General features: G+C 33.7%; 1 protein-coding gene across 1 annotated transcript in view; it reads left to right on the top strand.

Moving 5' to 3' along the window:
- LOC115446776 (lachesin) overlaps positions 1-24,385 on the top strand; it is a 68,124-nt gene that overhangs the window by 26,778 nt on the left and 16,961 nt on the right. Inside the window, exons 3-6 of the mRNA XM_030173558.2 lie at positions 9,481-9,614; positions 12,788-12,973; positions 13,180-13,372; positions 23,299-23,427. Of these exons, the coding sequence (XP_030029418.1) occupies positions 9,481-9,614; positions 12,788-12,973; positions 13,180-13,372; positions 23,299-23,427 (642 nt within the window). The remainder of the gene's footprint in view (positions 1-9,480; positions 9,615-12,787; positions 12,974-13,179; positions 13,373-23,298; positions 23,428-24,385) is intronic.

Genomic DNA, 24,385 nt, shown 5'->3' on the forward strand with positions numbered 1-24,385 from the left:
CCTTCTCCCCTTGAGTGCGATTAACCCCGTTTTACTTCAAGCCAAGAAGGATTTATTTGAGTACTCGAAAAATTTCTATATTACCGACTGACGTGAGGGCTTAAACCCTGCTAGATGTTAAATAGCATTAGAAATATTGTTATTGATTTGTTCACGACTTGCCAGTATGGGATTTGTAAACTAGGGCTATAATTTGAGCACTGAACAATATACTTAGTGCGCGTGTTTTGTTAGTATATCCGTCTAGATCAGAAAGTTTGACTTAATATTTACGACTCAAAAATCATAGATTTTTTTAATGATATACATATTACTCTATAGTTTTCTTATGAACCGCATATACTTATATAACTTACTTATAACCGCATATATTTATAAACAGTAAAACTAATATATATTAGATCCCAGAAATTTAATTAATACAAACAAAGCAAAATCAAATATATATGTCAGTCACTATTAAAAGGATTATCTATGAATCTGCGAGTCAATACATCAGAATTCCGACTCATGAACTGAACATTCCAGAACATTCGCTAACATAAAAGGTTCGCCTTAATTGTTATACTGTTTATCCCGGCCAGCAGTTTGTTTTATTTACGCAACGCAGGTAATTCGTTTACCCGTGAGAATAGTTTCAACACGTGCCAACGTCTAGACGAATTGACGGTAATGGACTTTGTGTCCGCATGATTGTAACCCATATTTTCCCATGTTTACGTAGAGCGTTCGTTTTGTCAATAACAGATGTAATTAAGCATTCATGTGCGTTTGGGTGAGGCTTATGTTCGGCAGTGGACATCTGATGATGATTCGGGTGTTGATTAGTTTAGCAGTCGGAATATATGTGCGTAGTAGTCTTAAAGCTGGTTAAATTAGACATGTAGGTAATTGATGGATGCAACAGATAGCGAGTAAGTGGGATAATGGATAAAAAATATCTGGAGAGAGCATAACTCCAATAGTGAGATTTTTATCTAATAACTGTAAACGCGAGCTGTATTCTAAAGCTGACTTTCCGCACATATTTACGATTATTTATTGCCTTTATTCACAGAGAAAATATTTAGACAAATAAATAACAATAATTAGTTATATGTCTTGATACTTAGTTTTCATACTCGTAAAACAAACGATATACTAACAAAGAAAACACAAAACAATTACAGATAAGAAAGGAAAACACTAATCGCCTACTGCGTATTGTATGAGCGTACACGCGGCAAACACGCATAAAACTTACATAATACCAAAAGCTAAATAAAACTTGTGTACATTAAACAATAACATAAAACCCTTCCCGTGTAGACAAGCGGGACAGGATGAATCTGTTCACATCAAAACTTGGAGACGCCCGACCCCAACAATTAAATCACTCGAAATATTTAATGAACAGTGCTAGTTCCGCGGCGGAAATGACACTTAATCGGCTTAACTTTGCCTCAAAACTTACGCCTTCCACTCTGCAGTGTTCGGCCACACTCCTCCCCACAAAAGATACCTACACTGCATCAAACAAGTTAGAGAATGTGCTATTATGAGATTGTTTTAATTTAGAAACAATGTTGTTAAAGAATTTCCTTACTTCAACTTAGCTTTCTCAGACCCCAAGCCAGAATTCTTGGTTTCGTTCAACATTGTTTCACGGTTATTACTTGGTCGATCTTTTTTGTGGTATACGATATTAGATTTTTTGCATTCTACGAAATATTTATTGTATTTCATTTTGATAAGACGAAGATGTAAGTATTTGAAGATTTTTGATGTTTAATTTTACAAAAAATAATTCTTAATTAAACTTTTTTTTTTACACCAGGACATGTCGAGAACTCTCGTTTCGGAGCCCAAGGTCCACTTTAGGTGGCTAGACCAGAGGAGTTTTTTTTAAAGCCTAGTGAACCAGAGAAAACTTCTGTTGAGAAAAACCAAATGTCAGGGGAGATGTGGAGGCATACGAACATATAACGCAAGGACTAGAAGTTGCAGGAATCGTTCTCTGTCAATTTCACTGACCACATACACACAGCAATGTTACAATTGTGCCAGTCAGGTTGAACCCTTTCGATCAAAACTAATTGTACAGCGTATCTCTACATTGTAAATGTCTATCTATATACTTCGGGTAATTTACTAATATTTACTTGCGACAAATAATTGGCGAAAGTAGTTTATTTCGAACCACTCTAAATGTTCCGAGACAACAATAACGAGCGGTACAACATCTCAAGACTCGACGGCCGAAATAAAGTTTGGACCAACATTTAACTAGTTGGAGCAAACAAATCCAGAGCGCGAGTGTAGTGGCGCGAACTGCAGCCGACTCGTGGACCGTCCCAGTCTAACTTGTTCGTAACGACTTCAAAAACGTCTAGGAAAATATTGGTTTTGCACACCGCGATGCGACTTTACGAGACCTGAACCACGCTTGTCATATAAACTTTTATACACTTTGAAACACATTAGAATAAGAAACATTTGCAGTATTTACGCTACCCCAGTTATGATCTCGCGTTTGAGATGTTTTTTTTTTTTTTTTGCGTACAATGACCGACAAGTTTACGGTCAAGCAAATGGGAAGTAGTCACTATAACGCATAACGTTAACCACGTTAAGGATAAGGGCAAAACCGCTGCGTATAGCTAAACACCATACATTACATCATCGAATTTCCAATTTTTCTTACTTGATAAGGACTGACCACTCGTTTCGTTCCTAGTTATTTAAATTCATCTAAAGGTTGTCTGGATAAAATCGCACATTTGCGAAAAGCCCGCCATTATTTACTTTTCTGTAAGACTTGATGTACAATAAAGAGCTTAAATAAATACTAACAATTCTATCAAACAGCGTAGAAATAACAATGATAATTCCCAATCAAGTTTGAAGCGAAAATTTTGAATACCATCTCATAGGATTCTCTACATAAAAAGTATGGTAAACGTATTTGCTATCTGTACGGAACAAGTTGTCGGATAACCTCTGATTGGGAGACTACAAGCGCAAGTACCGTGACCCTCAGCGGAGTCACAATCGTTTATCACTTTGATATCACATCCATTTATATGTTTACTTTTTGAATAATATTAGATCTTGTATCCCAAAATATACTTCAAACCCTTTAAAATCTTGCCCTAATACATTTCTTCTATTTGTTACCAAGCCTTATCAAATTCTTGGACTCGAAAAAATCAAATTACTAGAATACTCGTTTTAAAAAATTTCATCGTATTCGCAAGATGATCGTCGTCAAATATGAAATTCAAACGTAAAACCTGTTTATTTTATAACAAAATTCATATCGAATTTCTTCAAAAACATCATACCAAGAAATAGGAAGTAAGGTATTCTATACCCAAAATAAATCAAAATGATATATTTTATCTCTTCGTGCCAGGACATGTACAATGAAATCAATATCACAAATCATTTTTATCTGATAAACAAAATGTATACAGGGTCATTTTGACATCGCGTTGCTAAATGAAACTACATACTTATCTATCTGGAAATAACACTTTACAATAAGTTACTCGAGTCTTAGATGTAAAATAAAAAAGTGTTGTTTGTTGTTTCGAACAAATAAATATTAATAAAAAGTAATTTTAATTTTACGCGCTCTAATGCCACTGCTACTACTACTACTACTACTCTAAGAGAATTCGTTGCAGTGGCAACATCATACTTTCAATCAGTAATTCACCCACGCACACACCATATTCGTATTAAACTACAAAATGATAAAAAAATCAGAAAACCAAAACCAGGATTTTTCGTGGATATATTAGTTATTAATGGATGATTTTTGGCACAATGTCAACAAAGGTGAAGATGAGTATGTGGTTTCATTTAGTAACGCAATGTCAAAATGACCCTGTATAAACAATCGTTATCAACTAACAAAATTAAATTAACGAGCGAATAGTTCTTCGAATTAACTTATTTCCTATGCTTGCCGGTGTACATTGATGCATGTTGAGTTCGGAACAACAATGGGCATAATTCAGTCGGAGGCTCCGATCTGCTCGGCTCCCTCGGTCGAGAGGTCGAACGAAATCACTGGACCAAATTGCAAATGAAGCGCTGGCCCAACTCGAGTAATGCGAACTGATCTTTCGCCTTTAATGTACGAGTTTATCTTTTGAATAGATTGATTTATTAAAGGTGTTGTGTTTGTGTTTTGTGGGTGTTATTTTTGCAATACGGTAAAAGTAAATTCGTAGTATAAAACGCAACACGAACATATTAAAAGTGACAGTTGTGGCAATATATTATTTAATTCTCTCAGTTTTATAGTCATGAGGCTATAATTGGTTTAAAAGATAATTTTAATTAATCTGACAATTGAAAAACCAGCTCTAATATTGGTAATGAAAAGAAAACAAAACACAATGTATTCTACGTTCTCATTTGCACTGTGCAAATTATGTGGTTTTATTACCTTACTGAGAATAAACCTTGATCTGTGTACAGGTTGAAGACGTATTGAAAACAAATCTCTCATAGCTTTGTAGTTTAAGACCTAATTTATTTTCCATATCTTTTACTATAGTCTATAAGAAAATAGTGAAACTCACAATAAAATGTATTTTATACATAAAATATAATGAATAAAGACACAAGAAACATGTTTATAAAAGCGTGTTAACTGTGATAACGATTTTCTGAACTTCAGCGTCTTAACCGTGATAATAATTTTGCAATATGTTTGTGTTAGAAACGTCTTGCTGCCATCATACAAAATAAATATACTTATCGTTATAAGTCTCAGGCTACTATTGAAGGCAAATCTCCAACCCATGAAAGCTCTTGGGAAACTCACGTACAGTTTCGCACGTTCTGAACTAAAGTTAAAAACGAATATCCACTGCCCCTGTGGAATGCGGCGCTTTGTGCTAACCTGAACTATAGCCCAAAACTCTAATATGAATTCCGGACCACTAAGTGACATCGTACTGGCTACCAACAATATGCTCCTAGGTATTACAGTAATCACTTTGTGGTTCATAACATAATTTCCTCCCAATATGGACAGGTATATACAGATATAAATCCAACAAATTAGTTTGCAGCACTTTGGGAAAGAGTTGTTAGGTGTACTGACTTCCGATCTATCTCTGGAAGTACTAAATCGTGTTAGCAAATTGTTTGTCGTCCAATGTCTCATACTGACCATAGTTGAGACTCCATTGCTTAATGTATCTAAACATACACGTTATAGAACATGTTTGTTTGCAATAGTCTGCAAATGTAAACATAACTGCATATGGTACTAATGGTTTAATTACTTTTCTATAATTTCCAATTACTTACGTACTAACAGCGGCAATAATCTAGTTGGTTGTTGAACAGACTGCCGAGACGAATGTACGCGAATTCAAAACCTAAGGACACACGTCTAACTTTTCTAAAATTATGGGTTTATTCTTTGTAAATTATCGCTTACTTTAACAGTGAAGGAAAAAATCGTAAGTAAACCTGCATACCTCAAAGGGTCTCTATAGGAATCTTGAGTGTGAAGTCTAGGTCAATCCGTACTAGGCCAGTATGTTGGACTTAGGCCCAATCCCTCTCATTAGTAGAAGAGGTCCGTGCCCAGCAGAGGGACAGTATATAATATGACGCTGATATTATAGTTATAATGTCATCACGTAACAAATTAATAAATCTTAAGAAAACCTTTAATATATCAAGAATATACAACTGATAACTGTTTGCTAAATACTATTGATAAAGCTAAGCATTGATCTGCATGAAATATTAAACTAATATTTATAGATATAACTCTATAACATATACGAAAGGGAACAATAAATTAGTTTTTGGTGTATATGTAAGTAATATACATCCAACTGATGAATGCTTGAAAAGCGCTTAAGTGAATTAATAAAGAAATTATAAATAAAGATACGTAAAAATTATACATAACATATCGAGGAAACCAATTATTGATTGAAAACTGTACCAATATAGAAACTAGCCAATCGTAAACTCCCGGATCTAGTTTACAAATATCTGGATCTCGAAAACAGTTCCCCGGTGCTTACAATTTCAGCAAATCATGGAGTCTATTGGCTAGTTATCGTCGGTCCGATCATTCGGCCTATACAAATCTATACGTAATACGTTAGCAGTTCGTGCTTCACACGATTTGAATACTTTATATTCAACGTGCATCTGAAAGATGACTTCTTAGATTCCGAATGCATATAGACAGCGCTCATTTGTTATAAAAACCAATATCTGAAGAATTTATATAATTCAAGATAAGTTATGAGCTTTAAACCAGTCAAGCGGGAATACGAGTTTTGCCACTAGAAGATTCCTTACATCTAATACATTGTGAACTATATTTGTTTGTTACACAACTACGCTTACAAATAAATTTAATGGAAGTATTGATGATTTCTGAATAAATATCCATTCGCTTTTTGAATTCACACTTTACCAAAGCATATGCACTCGTTTAAAATATAAAAAGGAATAAAACCTGCAAAAAAAAATTGATTCAAAAAAGCGTATTTATTTAACGAATTATAAATCGCTCACTTTAAACCCAAATGGCCACGCATTTCAATTACAATTTAAATACTCATTTTAAAATCTGTCCGTTGACACGGTTGCCAAACAAGAATCGACATTTTGGACGATACCAATACAGAATGTAAGCCAGTATAATATATCGGTGGCATTTAGTTCGGCGACATTTGCACTGGTGTTTCAATTGACCCACTCAGCTCGACACACATGGCCGTCATCAAATATGGACAAATTCCGTCTCGTGTTTGCTTTCACTCCAAAATCCAATTTTTTTAATCAAAAGGCATTTGTTAATAGCTCTTTTCCTGTTTTCTTTCATGTCTAGGTAAGTTGACAATATTTCACGTCTAGAGAAAATTCATTTGGGTTGATACAATTTAAGTAATTGGAATTTTGTCTGAGTAGTTTTCTTTTTTGATAATCGAATGTTTATAATAATTAATTAAGGTATAGATACTGCGTTATGTATCCAACGAGTAAATAAATGTGATCTACCAGCATCTCGAATCACATATACGAATAAATCAGCACTGTGATCGCCATTCTATGGGCAAATAGATAGTCCTCACTTCCGACACATGTTTCCGTGGACGCGACACAAGTAGTTGGTCACGTAGAATATTGACGCCTCCAGCCATCCACTCGCAGGGGACAATACCTACATTTGCTGCCAAGGGGGACATTTTTATATAGAACTTATGTATATCATTCTGAACATTTGAAAAATAGGATTTTTTATCGAGTCACAACACTGGACACATTTTAAAACGAGAATTGACGAGAAATATTATTTTGAAAATGGGACATGACAGCGTTCTACGGGAAGTTATAGAAGATGTGGTGGACTGCGTAAATTTTTAAAACTTTGTCCATGAAGCAGGGACAGTCGAAAGAAAGTTATTACTCGACACATAGAATCAGAGTGTGATATAATTCAGAAGCATAAATATAACACTCACTTAAAACACACTAGTTGTGGTGACAAAATTAAAAATAAATTATCCCGCGTAAGGCAATAGATAAAAACAAACACAATATAACATTAGATATCAGATACCGCAATGTGAAGACCAAGAATGACATAGAATTAGGGTGACAGACATAGAACAAGAATGACATAGTGATAGGGTGGACAAAATATTGTCACGGAGTAATCATCGAAATGAGAACAAAATAAGTAAATCGATTTTTGAGCAATTGAATGGAAGAAAATATTTAATTTCAGGGAAACTAGGTTTCGATGGGCGCTATATTCGCTAAAAGTGATGTAATAAGGAAAGGACCGATATAGAATCTATCAAAAGATAGAAAACACTGATGTCATAATAATATTTATCAAAAGCCACCTCTACAAAATGGAATTTCTTGTAATAGGAGAAACATATACAGGAAACACCCGAGTCGTTAGTGGGTAATAGTAATGTATCCTTATATCGGCATTGTTGACACAACAACCCATATTAAGTCTAATAGCGGTGGTTTCACCACGTTTTGATGAAATATGTAACCTGATATTTAAGCAAACTTTGGCTTTATTTTCTTTTCTATTTGGAATGGCAACTATACAGGCGCTGACAGAGGGGTACAAGTATGTGCACGGACACCCCGCTGCCGAGGAATAAATCACAAAAAATATGAGTACACAGAATACATCTGCAACAATGGAAAATCACAGGTTTTTAGAATAAAGCATTTTCAAAAACCCGCGCGATTTGAATTTGAAATAAAGAAACATAATGATATTACGTAGTATAGTGCGTAGGTGTAGATGCACCTCCCTAAAATTAATATTGGCGGCGCCCATGGCCAACTATAATTTTAAAAAAAACTTCAACTAATAGGGACTAGATAGCCCATTGTGCAATATCGTCCCTTGATATACAAACAAAGAAACCTGAAGAAGACTAAACATGTTTTAAAAAACTTTTGAAACCATCAAACCATTTACCACGTATATTTCTTACCACCCTATAGTTTACTGTAAGAGAATGCCCACTGCATTAAGGCCGCCTCTATTCATTTGTATATGAAGTCTTAATTAAATGATTTAAATAAACGATATTCAGAATAACTCTGAAATCATATAGAATTTCGATGTACCACGTCGCTAAGATGTAACGGGCGCTGCGGCGAGATGTCGACTGTTAATCGCGTAATAGTTACGTAGTCAACGTAGCATTAAACCCAAAATGAGATTTCCTGAAATAGGAACGTTGCTATCTGTTAAATGATATGGTATGGACTGAATATAATATGAACATAATATTAATACCAGTCCATTTATATGTATTGTCTCATCGCTGGCCACGGGATAATAATGAACTCAAAGGATTTAGTTCACGCATGCCTATTGCAAATGGGTACTTGTAGACTACACACACTTTAGAAATTCTTCTATAAAATTCGTTCCTTCCTTTTGTACCTGTGGGCCATAGTCTTTGCAGTCCGTTTCACTCCCAACTAGAATATCGCACTCAACCATATATAACGTCAATTTGTATCTCTAGTCCCTACGAACAGCGACCCTAGACAGCTCTCTGCGGGCACAATTATTTAATATACTTAATTCAATTGCGGAGGACCTTCTAACTAGGTTGTGGGTAACTAGTCTAATGCGAGTGAACCTTTCGTGCAGTAATTTTAATAAGAATAATAAACTAGCCTCATATTCAGAAATATTTTGAATGGTTTAATTATTGATGCTTTATTTATTTATAGAACCATATTATGATTCAACCGAAGGTATATCATACCAATATGTAACTAGGTGCATTAACACCTGTGTGTACAAACGTTGTTTGATAAGGCGAAGATCGTCAAAGAACTTAATGTCTTTTATAGTAGAATTTGGACTACCCAGCACTTAACATCAGTTCCAGAGTAATAATAATTCCAGTTAATAGTGTGCCAGGGTAAATATACTAACAGAATCGTTTGTTTCAGCACTAGGTCTGGAGCCGGACTTCCTATACCCATTGGAGAACGTGACGATCGCTCAAGGTCGCGACGCGATGTTCACGTGCGTGGTGAATAACCTGGGTGGTTACAGGGTGAGTGGCGACTCCGCCACAGCCAGGGTGTGTATCAAACTGACTCGTTACAGGTAGAGCATAGAGGAGCACCCTCACTCGGCACTTTCGCGTTGAGATCTATAACGTTTTCCGCATGATTAAGGCGCTTCCCGCAGTATAATGGCACGCTAACCGTATTTTTAGAAATTGTAAATTTATAATCCATGTAGAATAATCAACATATTTCTACAATGCTATCTTCACTTTGGTTATTTTTTTTTTATCATGTGGATATAATTACGTTAATTTTATGATAAAAATGCCTCTCAAATTGTTGATTCCGTCCATATTCTAAAATACACATAATTTTGACGACGTCAATTTTTTTTTCAAGAGGTAGTTCGTATATATTTCCATATTCCTGCCCTTAATCGCGCAACGTAAAGCATGGAACGAATCGCTCAATGCCGTTTGCTCCGGGAGACGCCTTAAATCATTTCCCTAAGATACTTTATTTATTAATTTCGTATTAGTGAGCCAACATAGTTTAACATATCAGTCCAATGGAATTTACTATCCGTGGCGTAAGTGAATATATGGCTGTGATTGTGTGGGGCTACAGGTTCGATCCTTGCACCAAAATAATTAACACACAAATAATTATTTAAAGTCTATCAGTTAAGTGACTGAAAATCCAGTGTAATTATTGATATTGAAGACTTGTTCTTATGAATCCAGGTTCTTACATACGTGTGTCACATTTAGGCGTATTAATAAAAAAGTTTTAAATTAATATTAGTATTTTTTTATAATTATATTTTTATTTAATTTTTAACCTGTCTCAAATAATAGCTGCATAAGTTATCTTTGAAATTATAGTAGCTGTTTCACTGTTAAATATATACAATTTTATTAACATATTTTTTAATATTTATCATCAACATAATTTTCATCGATAGATACGTAGTTATAGATCTCAACGGCTAGATCTCTGCACTAACTTCCACACTTCTAGCACACAACCTTCAATGCACTTCTTGAGCACTTTCAGACTCACTGGCACCTAGTACCTATCTCTATCTAAAATAGAGTGTACACTTTAACTATATGCACTAATAAACTGTAACTTCGTCCACAATAGCAGTAGAGTTAGCCAACCCCGCACCACTTATATACACACTTGTACACTGCACATAGAATTAAGACCCAAGAATACAATAAAAATATAACAGAACTTTGTCCTGTTCCATTCTTGGGTTTTGCTTAACTTGCACTGTTTCGTTTATCAAAATGAAACTTCGCATGCTCTTGCACTTTGTGTTTGTCGAAAATTTATTTTTGTTCTTTGTTTAATCGCGGCGTTGAGTAAGTCAATCATTGTCACAAAAACCGCAAAGCCCACTAGGATGAGGATATTTAATTCGAACCAGGAATTTACGTTGCAAAACCGTCACTTTACGAAATTAAAATAAAGCCGGGGCAAAACCCCTTGGTCCCTGTTCAATCATTTCGAGAGGCAACTCTCAAACTGTCCTGAGAGTTATTCTTGGATACTATCTCTTTGATTTTCGATAAACTATCGAATGCGGCCTTCGAAAATTATAAAGTTATATATAGCAGATAAATTACTTAAAAAATATGCGTATGATACGTTTGCACTTTGCAATACATATTAATGTTACAATAACTAAATAAAGATATACCTAATTAATATCAGTTCTTTTGTCAATATTGTATGTGGCTATAGGCTGATATATTGTGGATTTGAATCCATAGTACGATGAGATTTTATGTTATTATTTTTTTCTATAATGATCTGCTCTAGGTTACATCTTTCGTAGGTAGCTTTGCGTAGAGATTTGATCGTAAATCGAAATCAAATTGTTTCAAAAGGATAATGACTTTACTATATAAGAAGCGTAAAACCATCAACCCATTGTAAACCTCAAGGGAACATCTAGAATTACAGATAAAGTATAAAAGTATTCGATTCGGGAACGCGTTCGCTGAAAGAAACAAGGTCCGATAATAGTCTCCTCGGGGCCGTCAGTATCGGTCACTCGATTTCCTCACCATGCCTACGCAATCGGTGTACCGTCACATAATTTTCCGACTGTATAGATCTGAGTAATTACTACAGATTAATAACTAACCACGTGTTGAAATCCCCAGTGATCGAACATAATTAGTATTGGCTGTCGGTTATTACAGAACACATTTTTTTCAAAATTACACCAAAACGCAAATACAAAATACACAAATAACTAACGTATTTACTAAAACTTCGATATGCACCGCTGGTATGGATGAGTTTAATTGGTAAATATATTTTGGTTTCATGTTTTATGTATTGTGAAAACGCACGATGCAATTTCAGTAAAACAAGAATACAAGTTTACTGAAGTTGCATTATAACTTAAGTTATTTATAATCATTTCTATTTTCGTAAAAAACAAAAAAACGTTAATTGTAATACAACATAAAAAAGAAATGAGACAAGAAATGATTGTAAACGATCGCAACAAACTATTGCAGAGAACGAACCACTGGAAATTGTAATGGTTGTTGCTCAAAGCGTAGTCATATTTCACTATACAAGCACCTGATTAGCACTACAATTAGCGTTGATGCACCAGCACTATCGAACTAAATGTGTAGTGGTACTGTCTCTCTTCTATTTAGTGCACTCTGTCTCGCACCTTATATCTACAAACCTATATTTCCAACGAAAATATAATGTCACTATAAATAAGCGTAATGTTCAATTTACAACGCATAATTACGATGGAACATCGACATTTATTTGACAATTTTTATTAACAATAAAGTTTAATACGGACCTCGAGCGTGCCATACAGTTGTGTAAACGGCATATTCCCGTTCGTTTTTTTGTTACGCGCTATGCAGGAAATTAGCTTCTATTGCGATGTCGACGCTTTTGGTAAAGCGGGTGAAACGAGGGCGTTTTCAGCGCGCCCGCAGTTCCCTCATAGCGGCGACCAAACGAAAATGTAATTAAAAATTCCGAGAGCATTTTGCGCGGCGCTCACAACAAGATAGTGTTGCGAGAGCTCGAGGATCGTTGGCGTGACTGCCTCTTGGGAAACATTCGCTTGTAATTAGACTTATTCGTTCTAAAGTCTCAATTATTTACAAATTTCGTATCATATTTGAATTGGAATTGTGGTGCAGTCTGTAATTAGTTTACGACTTTTTTTTGGTACATCGTTGCGGGACAGGTAGCTTGGATTAAGGCAGATACGAAGGCGATTCTCGCGATTCACGAACACGTGATCACAAATAATGCGAGGCTGAGCGTCACGCACAACGACTACAACACGTGGACGCTCAACATCCGAGGCGTTAAGAGAGAAGATAGGGGACAATACATGTGCCAAGTTAACACCGACCCTATGAAAATGCAGGTGAGATGTTTAGATATAACAGCGTAGATAATTATATATTTTCAAGACAAGCTACTTCGACTATGAAATCGATAATGAAGTTAGTAATATAGTTAATTTAATTTCATACATAATATGTTTAGTGTGCATACATTACATAACATATTTATTGTCATAAAAAAATGTATGATACGTAGCCGCTATTAAAAGATATGTTACCCTTACAGACAGCATTTTTGGAAGTGGTAATACCTCCAGACATAATTTACGAAGAAACGTCTGGAGACATGATGGTGCCCGAAGGCGGGTCAGCAAAACTAGTCTGCAAAGCGAGAGGTTATCCTCCACCAAAGATAGTGTGGCGACGTGAGGACGGCGGTGACATTATATCTAGAGGTGGACCTCAAGGCAAGACCAAAGGTAAGGTTATACAGATTATTTATTTACTTAATATACAAATATGTACACATACTTAGTGCTAAAAGCATTATGTACTACGAATCTGCCCCTTGATTATTTATCTGCACTAAAGATACTCGACTCTTAATCTAGTAATATTATTATTGTTGATGGCCACATTTGCAACTGTAGTTGATAGTTAGAATTATTATTATATAAAACGGTAATCGATCGTATGGTTCAGCTGATTTGAAGAAATCTCCATACTCACAAAAGCCATGAGCAGTCCCTTAAGAGACAGGAATCTTATATTCAAGAGTCTATTGATACAAATTCGATCATTATTTTTTGCGCTTTAAAGAAGAGTTTAATTTCCTGTATGAACCAATTATGATATTTACATTTTAAATAAGAAATTAACATTTGAAGTCTTAATGCGATGACCATAAAAGTCATTTTTAATTAGAAGCTCTATTTGCCGTAAATACTATTTATAGTTCGGCGCGGCACATATTATTAGTGACAACCTGCTCATATCGTTAGTCTACTGTTTCCATTTACAGCTATTAATTTCCAATGAATTTGTTTGAATTTGATAAGAAAGCTCTGCTCTCCATAATCTTGTAATGCAGTTTATCGTAGAATTGCTGTCTGTTGTTGTGATATGCCTCCATGGTGATAAAAAAAATAATATCTTAAAATTATAAAGACAGAGTACATTTTGAACCATGAATCATGCCGTCGTTCACGCTGTAATTATTATTATAAATTACTTATTTCCCGGTCTATTACTGCTTGGCTTTCTTACCGCCTAGGTTTCCAATTACATTATTATTTATTAATTACCATTGTGACCCACAGGAAACGTCATTAATTTCTAATACAAAGTAAAATTTACCGGAATATTTTATTTTGGATGGGTTCAGTATAGAAATAAATAACTCGAAGTAGGCAAATCAAAGCTTTTTATTGGAATGCCATTCTAATTCAAGTATAATTCTATTCGCTTGTTCCCACACTAGAATCCACTCTATTGATCCTTCATAAAGGTGAAGTTTGATATAATAATGTAATGCCTCATACGAAATATAAATTATATTTATGAAATATAAGTAAATTTCTATCAAGTGGTAGGCGTATATTTATCGAATATGCCTTTCGCCAGCTATATTAGATCCCATGAATATCGGGCGAACGTATTTCCACGTACAACTCCAACACAAAACGATCACACAACTCAAGGATCAAACCCCAGGCTTCAGTATGGCAGTCGTACAATTAAGCCACCAAGACAACCAAAAAAAACTCTTAATTCACCAAACTGAACATATACGTGGCATAATATGTCGAGTCTCGCTTTGTAGCCGAAGTTGATTTTACTAACGGCACAAAGTACTCTGTACTCGACGATAACATTTATTCTACGCTTTTTGTACTTATATTTAATGCAGCGAAACTGTACCAATGCTCGTGCCGTAATATTAGCTACTAACTATTATATTCACCACGTGCTAACGCATTCTCTGTTTTACATTTAATTTTGTCTTGTACGTAATGTAACACGGAATTGTTTTAAATGGTTTAAGCTATGCTATAGCTATCACAATGCTTTCACGGAATTAAAAAGTAATACAATATAAATATATTTTAAAATACAGAACAGCATTCTATGAATGAAAACATTTGAAAATCGATTCAATGGTAATAGACATTAACTATTTCTTATATAAAACTAAGAAAATTAACTTCCTCATCTACATTATCAAAGTAGATAACTTTATTTTATTGAGTTATTCTAAATAAAATATTGTCATATATCACGATTTGGATACTAAAGCTGGCCCTCGAGGTTTCTAATAAAAAATGCAGTACATACAATGGGATGCTGCAGTATAATAGAATACCCATATCTGTTAAAATCATACATTTTACACAAATATTTTTACAAAAGCATGCACAATTATAGCACATTCGGGCAAAGCCATTGGTATTAAGCTATCATAAATAATTTCGCTGTACGATTTGGCCAATAAATAATGATATTTAAACAAACGTTAAACGGCTGTAAAATCATGCAAATTTTATGTAACACTAAGGTCATTAAGGTTTGCGTGCTGCCCGCGAATTATTTACTTGAATGTGGGCGCAACATAAACCACCACTTTAACCACCATAATTTTTTCTACTTAATTTATCTTATAAACATCACATTTGTTACGCTTTTGTGAGTATTTTCTCTTGTGCGTTTAGTGGTTTTTAAAGTATATTCAAGTCGGGTTAAAATATGTAAATGGTATAAGTTTTGGGAACATGGAGGATATTTTTTAGATCTGCCAATGCTTCTGCGCTTAGTCTTATATGCGGCAAAGGTCTCGGTTATTCACTCTGTAAATAAATTTATTTACAATTATTTACAAAATACAATCAACATTTGGAAAATTGTCGTGACACAATATACCAAATGATTAAAAAATATATTGACTTGTAGATAGACAAATAAGCTTATATATATTATAATTTTCTAAACTAAACCAATAAACATTCAAATTGTTTTTTTAATAATTATTGTCGAAAACATTAGCCATCAGACTAAAAACGCCATTCTTTTTATTATGATACCCAAAAGAACTTAGAACTTAGAACATTTTTTTTTATACTAGATTTTATTCACATGCAATAAATAATCTCTACTTATATGCTTAGCATCCGGCTTCATATATAATATAAGCTCAGCAAAGTATGAATATATTGTGCATTTATACTTCAGCATATGTCTGCCAAACCGTTACGTGATAAATACATAAATTATTTTTTTATATTACTATGAATGCAACAGTGGTTCAATAAGTGATTATAAGATAATTAATGAACGTGTGATTATATTATTATATCAACTAGTATCGCCTACGGTCGAAGTTCGACAAATCATTTTCTTGTTCAGAGGCAAAGGTGTGTTAGCTCATACAACCAAGAACGTGACTAGAATACTTTCATTCGTTTGGTTAAAGCGTTTTGTATGGAAAAATCACGTGTGTTTTCTTTATTTTTCCTGCAGCATGGAATGTTTTAATAATTTTTAGTATCTGCCACATATTTAGCCTAAGTTTTCTATACTTCAGTTTCTTATATTGTAAATAAAATCTTGCTGTAATTGCAATTATTTTATATTTTAATAATAAAATGTAATATCGCTCATATTGTAATTATGTTCAAATATGCATCTCGCAAAGTGAAGATTCATATAACTTGCACGGGTAACCCTTCTCAACTGCAGAGTTCTAAAACTATACAAGTCTAACCCAGTTTCCGTGGGTACTGAAACAATATAGCCACATACATATAACAGTTTATTTTTTTTATTTACACAATTTACAATTTATTTTTACGTTGTAAGTATATCGCATTCTTAATAAAACAATGACCTATTTAAAAATTGTTCATTTATGGCAGTCGTCGGAAAACTAATTTTTGTTTGCTACCTTTTTTTGAAGTTGCTATAAAATTGAACTTATTAAAGATAGGTAAATAATGAAACCTACAGCATGAAAAATGGAAAAAAAATTAAAGGTCGCAAACAGAAATTGCTTGTTTGACGATTCCCACAAATTGTGGGACATACATAAGTAACTTCTTTAATCTTTTCCTATTAACATTAGCTAACTAATTTTACGTATAGCAAGTCCCTTACTATACTTTAATGTAATCAACCGCACTCGTTTCGTCAATATATCTAACCCTTAACAAATTGTAAATAACTCAACTTAAAACAACATAATCTGTTATCGAACAACAAGAAAAAAACATTTGAAAACCACAAGAAACGTACAAATGAATCACAGCTTAAAATATTCACTATTGAATCTTAGCAGTAAATCACATCGCACCTCGGGGACTCCTATTACCATTCACACCGCCCTTCCTAATCCCCAAGGATTACTATCTCGAGACGTTCCGGGAATAATTACTTACTCGTCTCCGTATACCAAATAAAGTGTTCGATATAGGTTGTCTGTAATCAATTTTGAACAATAATGTTTTTAGATCGACACAAATTAGAATGTTATGATTTGGGTGATATAATATTTATACATGTATATTAAAATTCACTATTCTCATTAAAGTCCTTAAATTATCATTGCTCATATCGTACATCAAATATCCATTTTTATTTAATTATACACTTCTAATATTACAAAAGTCTAACAACGAATTCAAAAGCATGAATATATTCCTATATGAAATCATATTTTGTAATAAGTAAAGTGATGTTCAGGGCATAGTTGTAGTCGCATGCCATTATAATAACGCTTTTACTTATACGACTTCGAACCTACAAGCGATAATTTAAATAATCCAAACCATAATTTAAATGCACCTAGTTTTAATCCGATATGTAGTATGTTAGTGTAAACTATGTATGTATATACAGTAAAGCAACTAAACCTATTTAAAACACAAATATTAGCATTTCTTAATGTTTGAAAATACATAAATATATACAATAAAATAGATCTTAATACCATCATAATATTTCCTAAACATACATAATTACAAATATTCATAAATTGGTTTTCATTTATTAATCTGAAAACAAATACTCAACTCAAAATCATACGATTCAGCATAAAAATTATAGAAGGGAATCCGTGACGGGAGGCAATTGGAAACTGTACCTACTGACAGGGTGATTAATCAGCAGGTCGCACTTAACCCTACCAATGTTCAGGCCTTCTCTTCCCATCAGTCAATTCATTAAGCTAACAAAGTACTGCCGGTAATGACTTTTGCAACGAGCTCAGTTCAATACTACAGCTAAGATTAGAGCGCACTACGCTTTCACTTCTATACATTAACTTCAATATTCACCATACAGTAACGATCGAGGAAATAACATTAATTCGAACCCTAGTAAAACAACACTCTCAAATAGCTACTATCCAAATTATGTATAATTTAGCGAGGCCCATGAAACCCCACCTCGACCAATTTTAAATTACTGACATCAATAACAATCATCAATTTGAGTGAAGAAGTCTAATTAAAGAAGCCGTTACAAGTTACCTCCATAAATCTGAGTAGGAAACAATACAAGCTATTCATTACGAAGGCCAATGTTTCTTCAGAATTATTCCAATGAGTAAAGTTCGAAGGGCGGCTGTTCAAATAGTTTTTTAATGCATCTAATCGTTTAGGCAGTTGTCACAATTGCTTTTTTTTTAGTTATTAATAGAATTATAATGAATATTTTAGTAATCAGAATACGAATTGTTTAGATTATCGGCATGAAAGCATGTAAAATACCAAGAGTTACGCACACGTAACATAGTACAAGGTGATAAGTATTACGAAACAGACATAGTGAAGATCACGTGCAGTTAGTCTTGGCGCATGTCAAGATACATGGTAGAAATTACTGAGACCTGTGATATATTGACGATAAAACTTTGGTTATAAATGTAATATAATACAACCATAATTTTATGATAATCTTAAGGTACTATACAAAAAGCCAATACCACTTTAGTAAATTTGCTTAACTATAACTTTAATCAGCATTCCAACTATAGTAGAATGATGTTATGATTGTAATGTTTTTTACGAACTTATTTTGAAAACATTGTTGACTGTCATTTTAGGGTTGCATGAAGAATCATTTCGACATAGATAATTTCATTAGTATAGCTTATTATGGTTCACCGATTCAAAAAAAAAATACTGCTCAGACCACGAAAACGTGCCATAACATAACAATACATAAAGCTTCTCGCAAGTGGTCTACCAGAGATAGATATTATAATTAGTAATAATATTTGTAAGGGCGACAGAAAACAGTAGAATAACAAAAGGGTTATTATTCAAAATTTGCCCTTTATTGTTTCGCACAAAACATGTTCCCGGTGACAACAGCGTGTCGCGTGCCTATTTGTTTCATGTTCTACACCAAATTATGTAGATAAGCGAATGAATGGTGGAAACTTAGTCGTAGACTGATGCAAATTAACTCCGGCATCCTTCCCTTCAATGCTTTTGATCTACTCCGGGAAGTTTGTAACAGATACGAGTGGGGGCCGTTAATCCCCATTATTGACTTACTCTGAATACTTAATTTATGATTTGACGAACGATAAAGAACGAAAGTATCAGATAAAATGTGTTCACGGTCGATCCAATTAAAGAAAATCCATTAGGACATATCAATTTCGATGACTGGTAAAGTTTTCATGAAAGCTCAGCAAGGAAGGAAAGTGACGAAAAATAATAGTTACTCAGTGACACGTTTCAAATTATTAATTAAAAATATAAGTTCAGAACAAAGAACGGTGATGGGAATAAATGTTGCTTTTCCATTTTACTTGAGAACGTTACAGGAGTATTGCTTGTGGAGTTTCGTTGACTTTTCACAGACCGTAAAGACGACACGACACGTAACTTTATACTTTCAAGGAAAAGTTGCTTTGTTGTCTACTGCAATTGGGCGAGGGAAAAGATTTTTAATATGTTACAATTATAAATTCTTATGGGTACATTTTATTATAATATATTATTTATTTAAAAAATGTCTTACGTTTAGTTTATTGACTATTCTATAATACATGAAGAGAATATTTATTTTATATCAATAAATTAATTTCACGTTTCTTAACCTTTCTAACCATATTTATAATATCGAATTAATACAAATTCATAATATGCATATTGTTACATTAGCAAATATGTGAATAAGGTATTTCATTAATTACTGTTTACCAATAATAATGGTATTAATTTTGATGTAGCTCCTTTTATAAATTTCTTGTATCTGTGGAAAAACCACTAGGGTCCGTGGAAGTCGAGCGTCACTTGACTTATGACACATCGACAGGCCAAGTTTATTCAACGGCCCGCACCGAAGACAGCTCCAAAAACAATAGAGTAGCTCCAGCAATGAATAATTTTAAATTTATTTAAATGTAAATATCTATAATTATTTTTATTTATTGGTTCCCACATGTTCTACGAAAGAAGCTTTGAAATAAAAACAAAAGTCAAAATATTTTCATACCAGAAAAAAATTAAGTTTTTTTTTTATTGGTAGCAAGTGGAGGTTACATGATGTTAAGTAGTTTTCATTCCAAAAAATCCAAAAGCGTCAAGTTTGCATGCGGAATAGGAGTTAGATAGAGAATTTTTAGTTATTGCGAATTCGGCGTAACTGACATCTGTGAGTTGACATTTATTTTCTACGAAGTACTCGTAGCGCTATTTATGTTACGGATGTAATATTTTATTCATATTCAACGCAATTACTTACACCAATTAAATTACTGAGTATTGTCAAGCTAACATATTTGAAATGAATGAACAAATACACCACGGAATTTTGTAATTCATAATACTAGATCGATTGATAATCTTTATGGTTAAGTATAGCGGTTACCAGCAAACAATTTGCCAAAAAAACTATTTTTCGACGAAGAGCCTACTCAATAGTTTTCGTTATTCTGGCATTGTTTGCTAACGAACCGTCGTTCGGTCGAGACCGAGAGCTCTACACTTTTAAACCATCAACGCCCTACGGCTCCTTTGGAAAATATTGCCTCAGCTTTTTATCCTCTTGTTTGAATAATGGCTGTAAACGTACTAGAGTGCCATTTGAGCAAGGTGTCAGGAAAACAGCTCGAGTTCAAACCACTAACGGCACTTGTTTACCCAGCCCGTCAACTTTTGGAGGTTCGAAGTGTTTTCCAGTTATTGGCGAAATGTAAAGTAAGCACTAGAAAGGATGGAAGTTGAACGATTTTACCGACTCTTGACTTTAGTAATATAAACTTACCGACGGCTACACGAGTTGGGTGAAATTATTGTAACAAACCAACTTGTTAAATAAATTAGTAGCTGTGAAAATAATGAGCCACAATAGCAACTAAATGGTATTATTCAGTGAATTGATTAAATACTACCTAACCTAACAGTAACAACTGAATTGACCGAATTAAATATTTGTAATTCAATGATAATTTGGTAATCATTAACGTTAATTAAAATATATAGGACACATATTTTTCAAATGAAATGTCCAAAGAAATACGCCTTTTACCTGAAACTGGAATTTGTGCCCTAATACGCCAAAATGCCTCCTATTCCTCAAGAGGAATACAAATGTGCCCAAACCGTAAGTGGCGTTTGCCTTTCCTTGTATACGAAACAAAAATTATTTGCATCCCCTAAAGTGCCTGATAGAGAATGCCTTCAACATTATGTCCGCCTATAAAAAAAAAAACTTTAAATAAATAAAGCTACAACATCGTAACATCCCTCGGTATCAGCTCGGCGTTTGGAATTTGTGCCCAATATAACGATAGGCTCGCACGCCATCACATTATGGAACGGAACACTATGGCGAAAAGTATTTGCCCTGGTTGCACCTCTGCGTACCCCTTCGGAGATAAAGGCTCGATGCGTTTTATTTCAAACATCGAAAGACAAAATATCTAACTAATACCAAACACAAGCTTCATATTATATTTGTAAATGGCGTCGTAGATTCAGGATTGTTATTCACACGGCAAAAATATCAGCGGCCGGCGACAGGATGTTCGTTTAATAAAAACAAATAGTTGCATATTCCAATTGCATTGGAAAACCATAACGTTGGAATGTGCATGGCCGTCTATCACGCATCGTGTGCATGTGTATTAAAAATACGTATGTTCTTATAGATTTTACTAGAAGGATATTTTTATGTTATCATAAATTATGTTACATAATATTTTACATAAAATGTGCAGGTACCATTATTTCCCAAAAAAGAGTTATAGAAGATTCCATTTTCAGAAACTATAGAAAACTTTGGTGACCATAAATCTTAGACCAAACTTATTCCAAATCTCAACTATAGATAATTAAAAATTTGTTGATCCGAATTCGTCACCGCGCTCTATATAAAAAATCTAATGCCCGTTTTGCCGCGCACAAGCATGGCGCGCGTAACTGCAGCGTAATCGATATTAAGGTTAACTTGTCTAGTACATCAAACTACTTAACTTCGTGTCGTAAACACCGACAATATTAGTTTTACAACTATCTATTCGACGTCAATTCTCCTCGGAGGTTTGACGGTAAACACTCCCTTTAGTTTGTTTTTGAAACTTTCGTTTTTTTACCAATTAATATTATATTTGACTAGCGTCCCGTAGCACTATTATCTATTATGTTTTTTTTTAATGATCACATAGCTACTAAACTTTACAAGATTACCAACTGGGCCAACCTGAAGATCTGAGACAAAAATAAAACAATTTAAATCGCTCCATTCGTGGAATACATAGGGACATACATAGACATTAGACACATTCATTATATATATATATATATATATATATATATATATATATATATATATATATATATATATATATATATATATATATATATATATATATATATATATATATATATATATATATATATATATAAGAAGACTAAATGAAACCACGTAGTTGTCTTCTTAAAAATAACAATAAGCTGCTTGAACCGAAGATATAAAATAAGAAAGTATAGGCGTCGAACAAAATAAATAATGCTACTACTAGTAGATATACTAACATGTCATCATCACAATATAAAGCAGTCAGAATACACTCACGCACACACCCTATTCGCACTTAACTACAAAATGGCCAAAAAAATGTAAAAGTAAAACCGTATTTTTGGTAAAAATATTCGTTATTCATTGATGAATTTTTCGTACAATGACAGAGGTGATAAAAAAAATGAACTATGTCAAAATGACCCTTTATATTATTATAGAAAACAGCTTAAATTTAACACTAAATATTTATATATCAATCAAATAAGACTTAAATATAAACGAATTTAACCGATGCATCATAGCCATTGCTGTTCCCATTCACCCCTGCATGCCCAAACAACCTATTCACAGTACTTATTTTAGTATGTGTTTTTAGTGACATCGCTCGAAGGTGAAGTGGTAAACCTGACAAAGGTAACGCGTTCTGAGATGGGCGCTTACCTGTGCATCGCCGCGAACGGCGTGCCGCCATCCGTCAGCAAAAGGATAATGCTTCATGTACATTGTGAGTATAAAAACTGGTATAATTCATTATCAGTCCATTTTGTAAAAACTGTATTTGAACTACTAAAGAAGGTTAACTGGAATAATTTTGAAAATTCGAAAGAGAAAATTCGAAAATTTTCGCTTATATGTACACTCAAAAACTTGCCTCTTTAATAAAAATAGTACATTTCATATATATTGTGAGTATAATTACTGGTACAATTAATAATCAGTATATGTTATAAAAACTGTATTTTCACTACTAAAGTAGGTTAACTAGAATAATTTTGAAAATCGAAAGAGTAAATTCGAAAATTTTCGCTTATATGTACACTCAAAAATTTTCCTCTTTAATATCAATAGTAGACATCTTACAACAATGCAACCGTACATCACAAATAACAACCACATGCCAAAGCAAACACATTACACATTCACATCATGTATCAATTCAATCATCCATAAAGTCTACTTCACCTTAAACCAAAAGCCGTACCTCTTATCAGATCTCGAAGGCTAATTTATAACCCGGAGTTATTCAATGCTCGGTTAGTCAGGAACCTACGCTCCCGGGAACACGTAAGCAATTGGGAGATTTTCATGTTATCACGTATCATCTTCGGTGCGTGTCTTGCATCTGAATTACTGGAGTCGACAGGGCGTTTAGTGAAAGTTATGTATAGAGGGTAGGTTTATGCAGCGTTTAAAATTATGTTGTGATGATTGTAGATTGCATTTGAAAGTTAATATTTGAAAAATGAAGTGATTTACGGAGTAGGTATTTTATGAAATAAGTATGTACACTTATTAAAATAGTGAAAGTTATGTATAGAGGGTAGATTTATGCAGCGTTAGAAGTTATGTTGTGATGATTGTAGATTGCATTTGAAATTTAATATTTGAAAAATGAAAAGTGTTTTATGCAGTAGGTATTTTATGAAATACATACACACACGCACATCATCACGCATTTATCC

Source organism: Manduca sexta, chromosome 25 (genome assembly GCF_014839805.1).
Source record: "Manduca sexta isolate Smith_Timp_Sample1 chromosome 25, JHU_Msex_v1.0, whole genome shotgun sequence".
NCBI lineage: Eukaryota > Metazoa > Arthropoda > Insecta > Lepidoptera > Sphingidae > Manduca > Manduca sexta.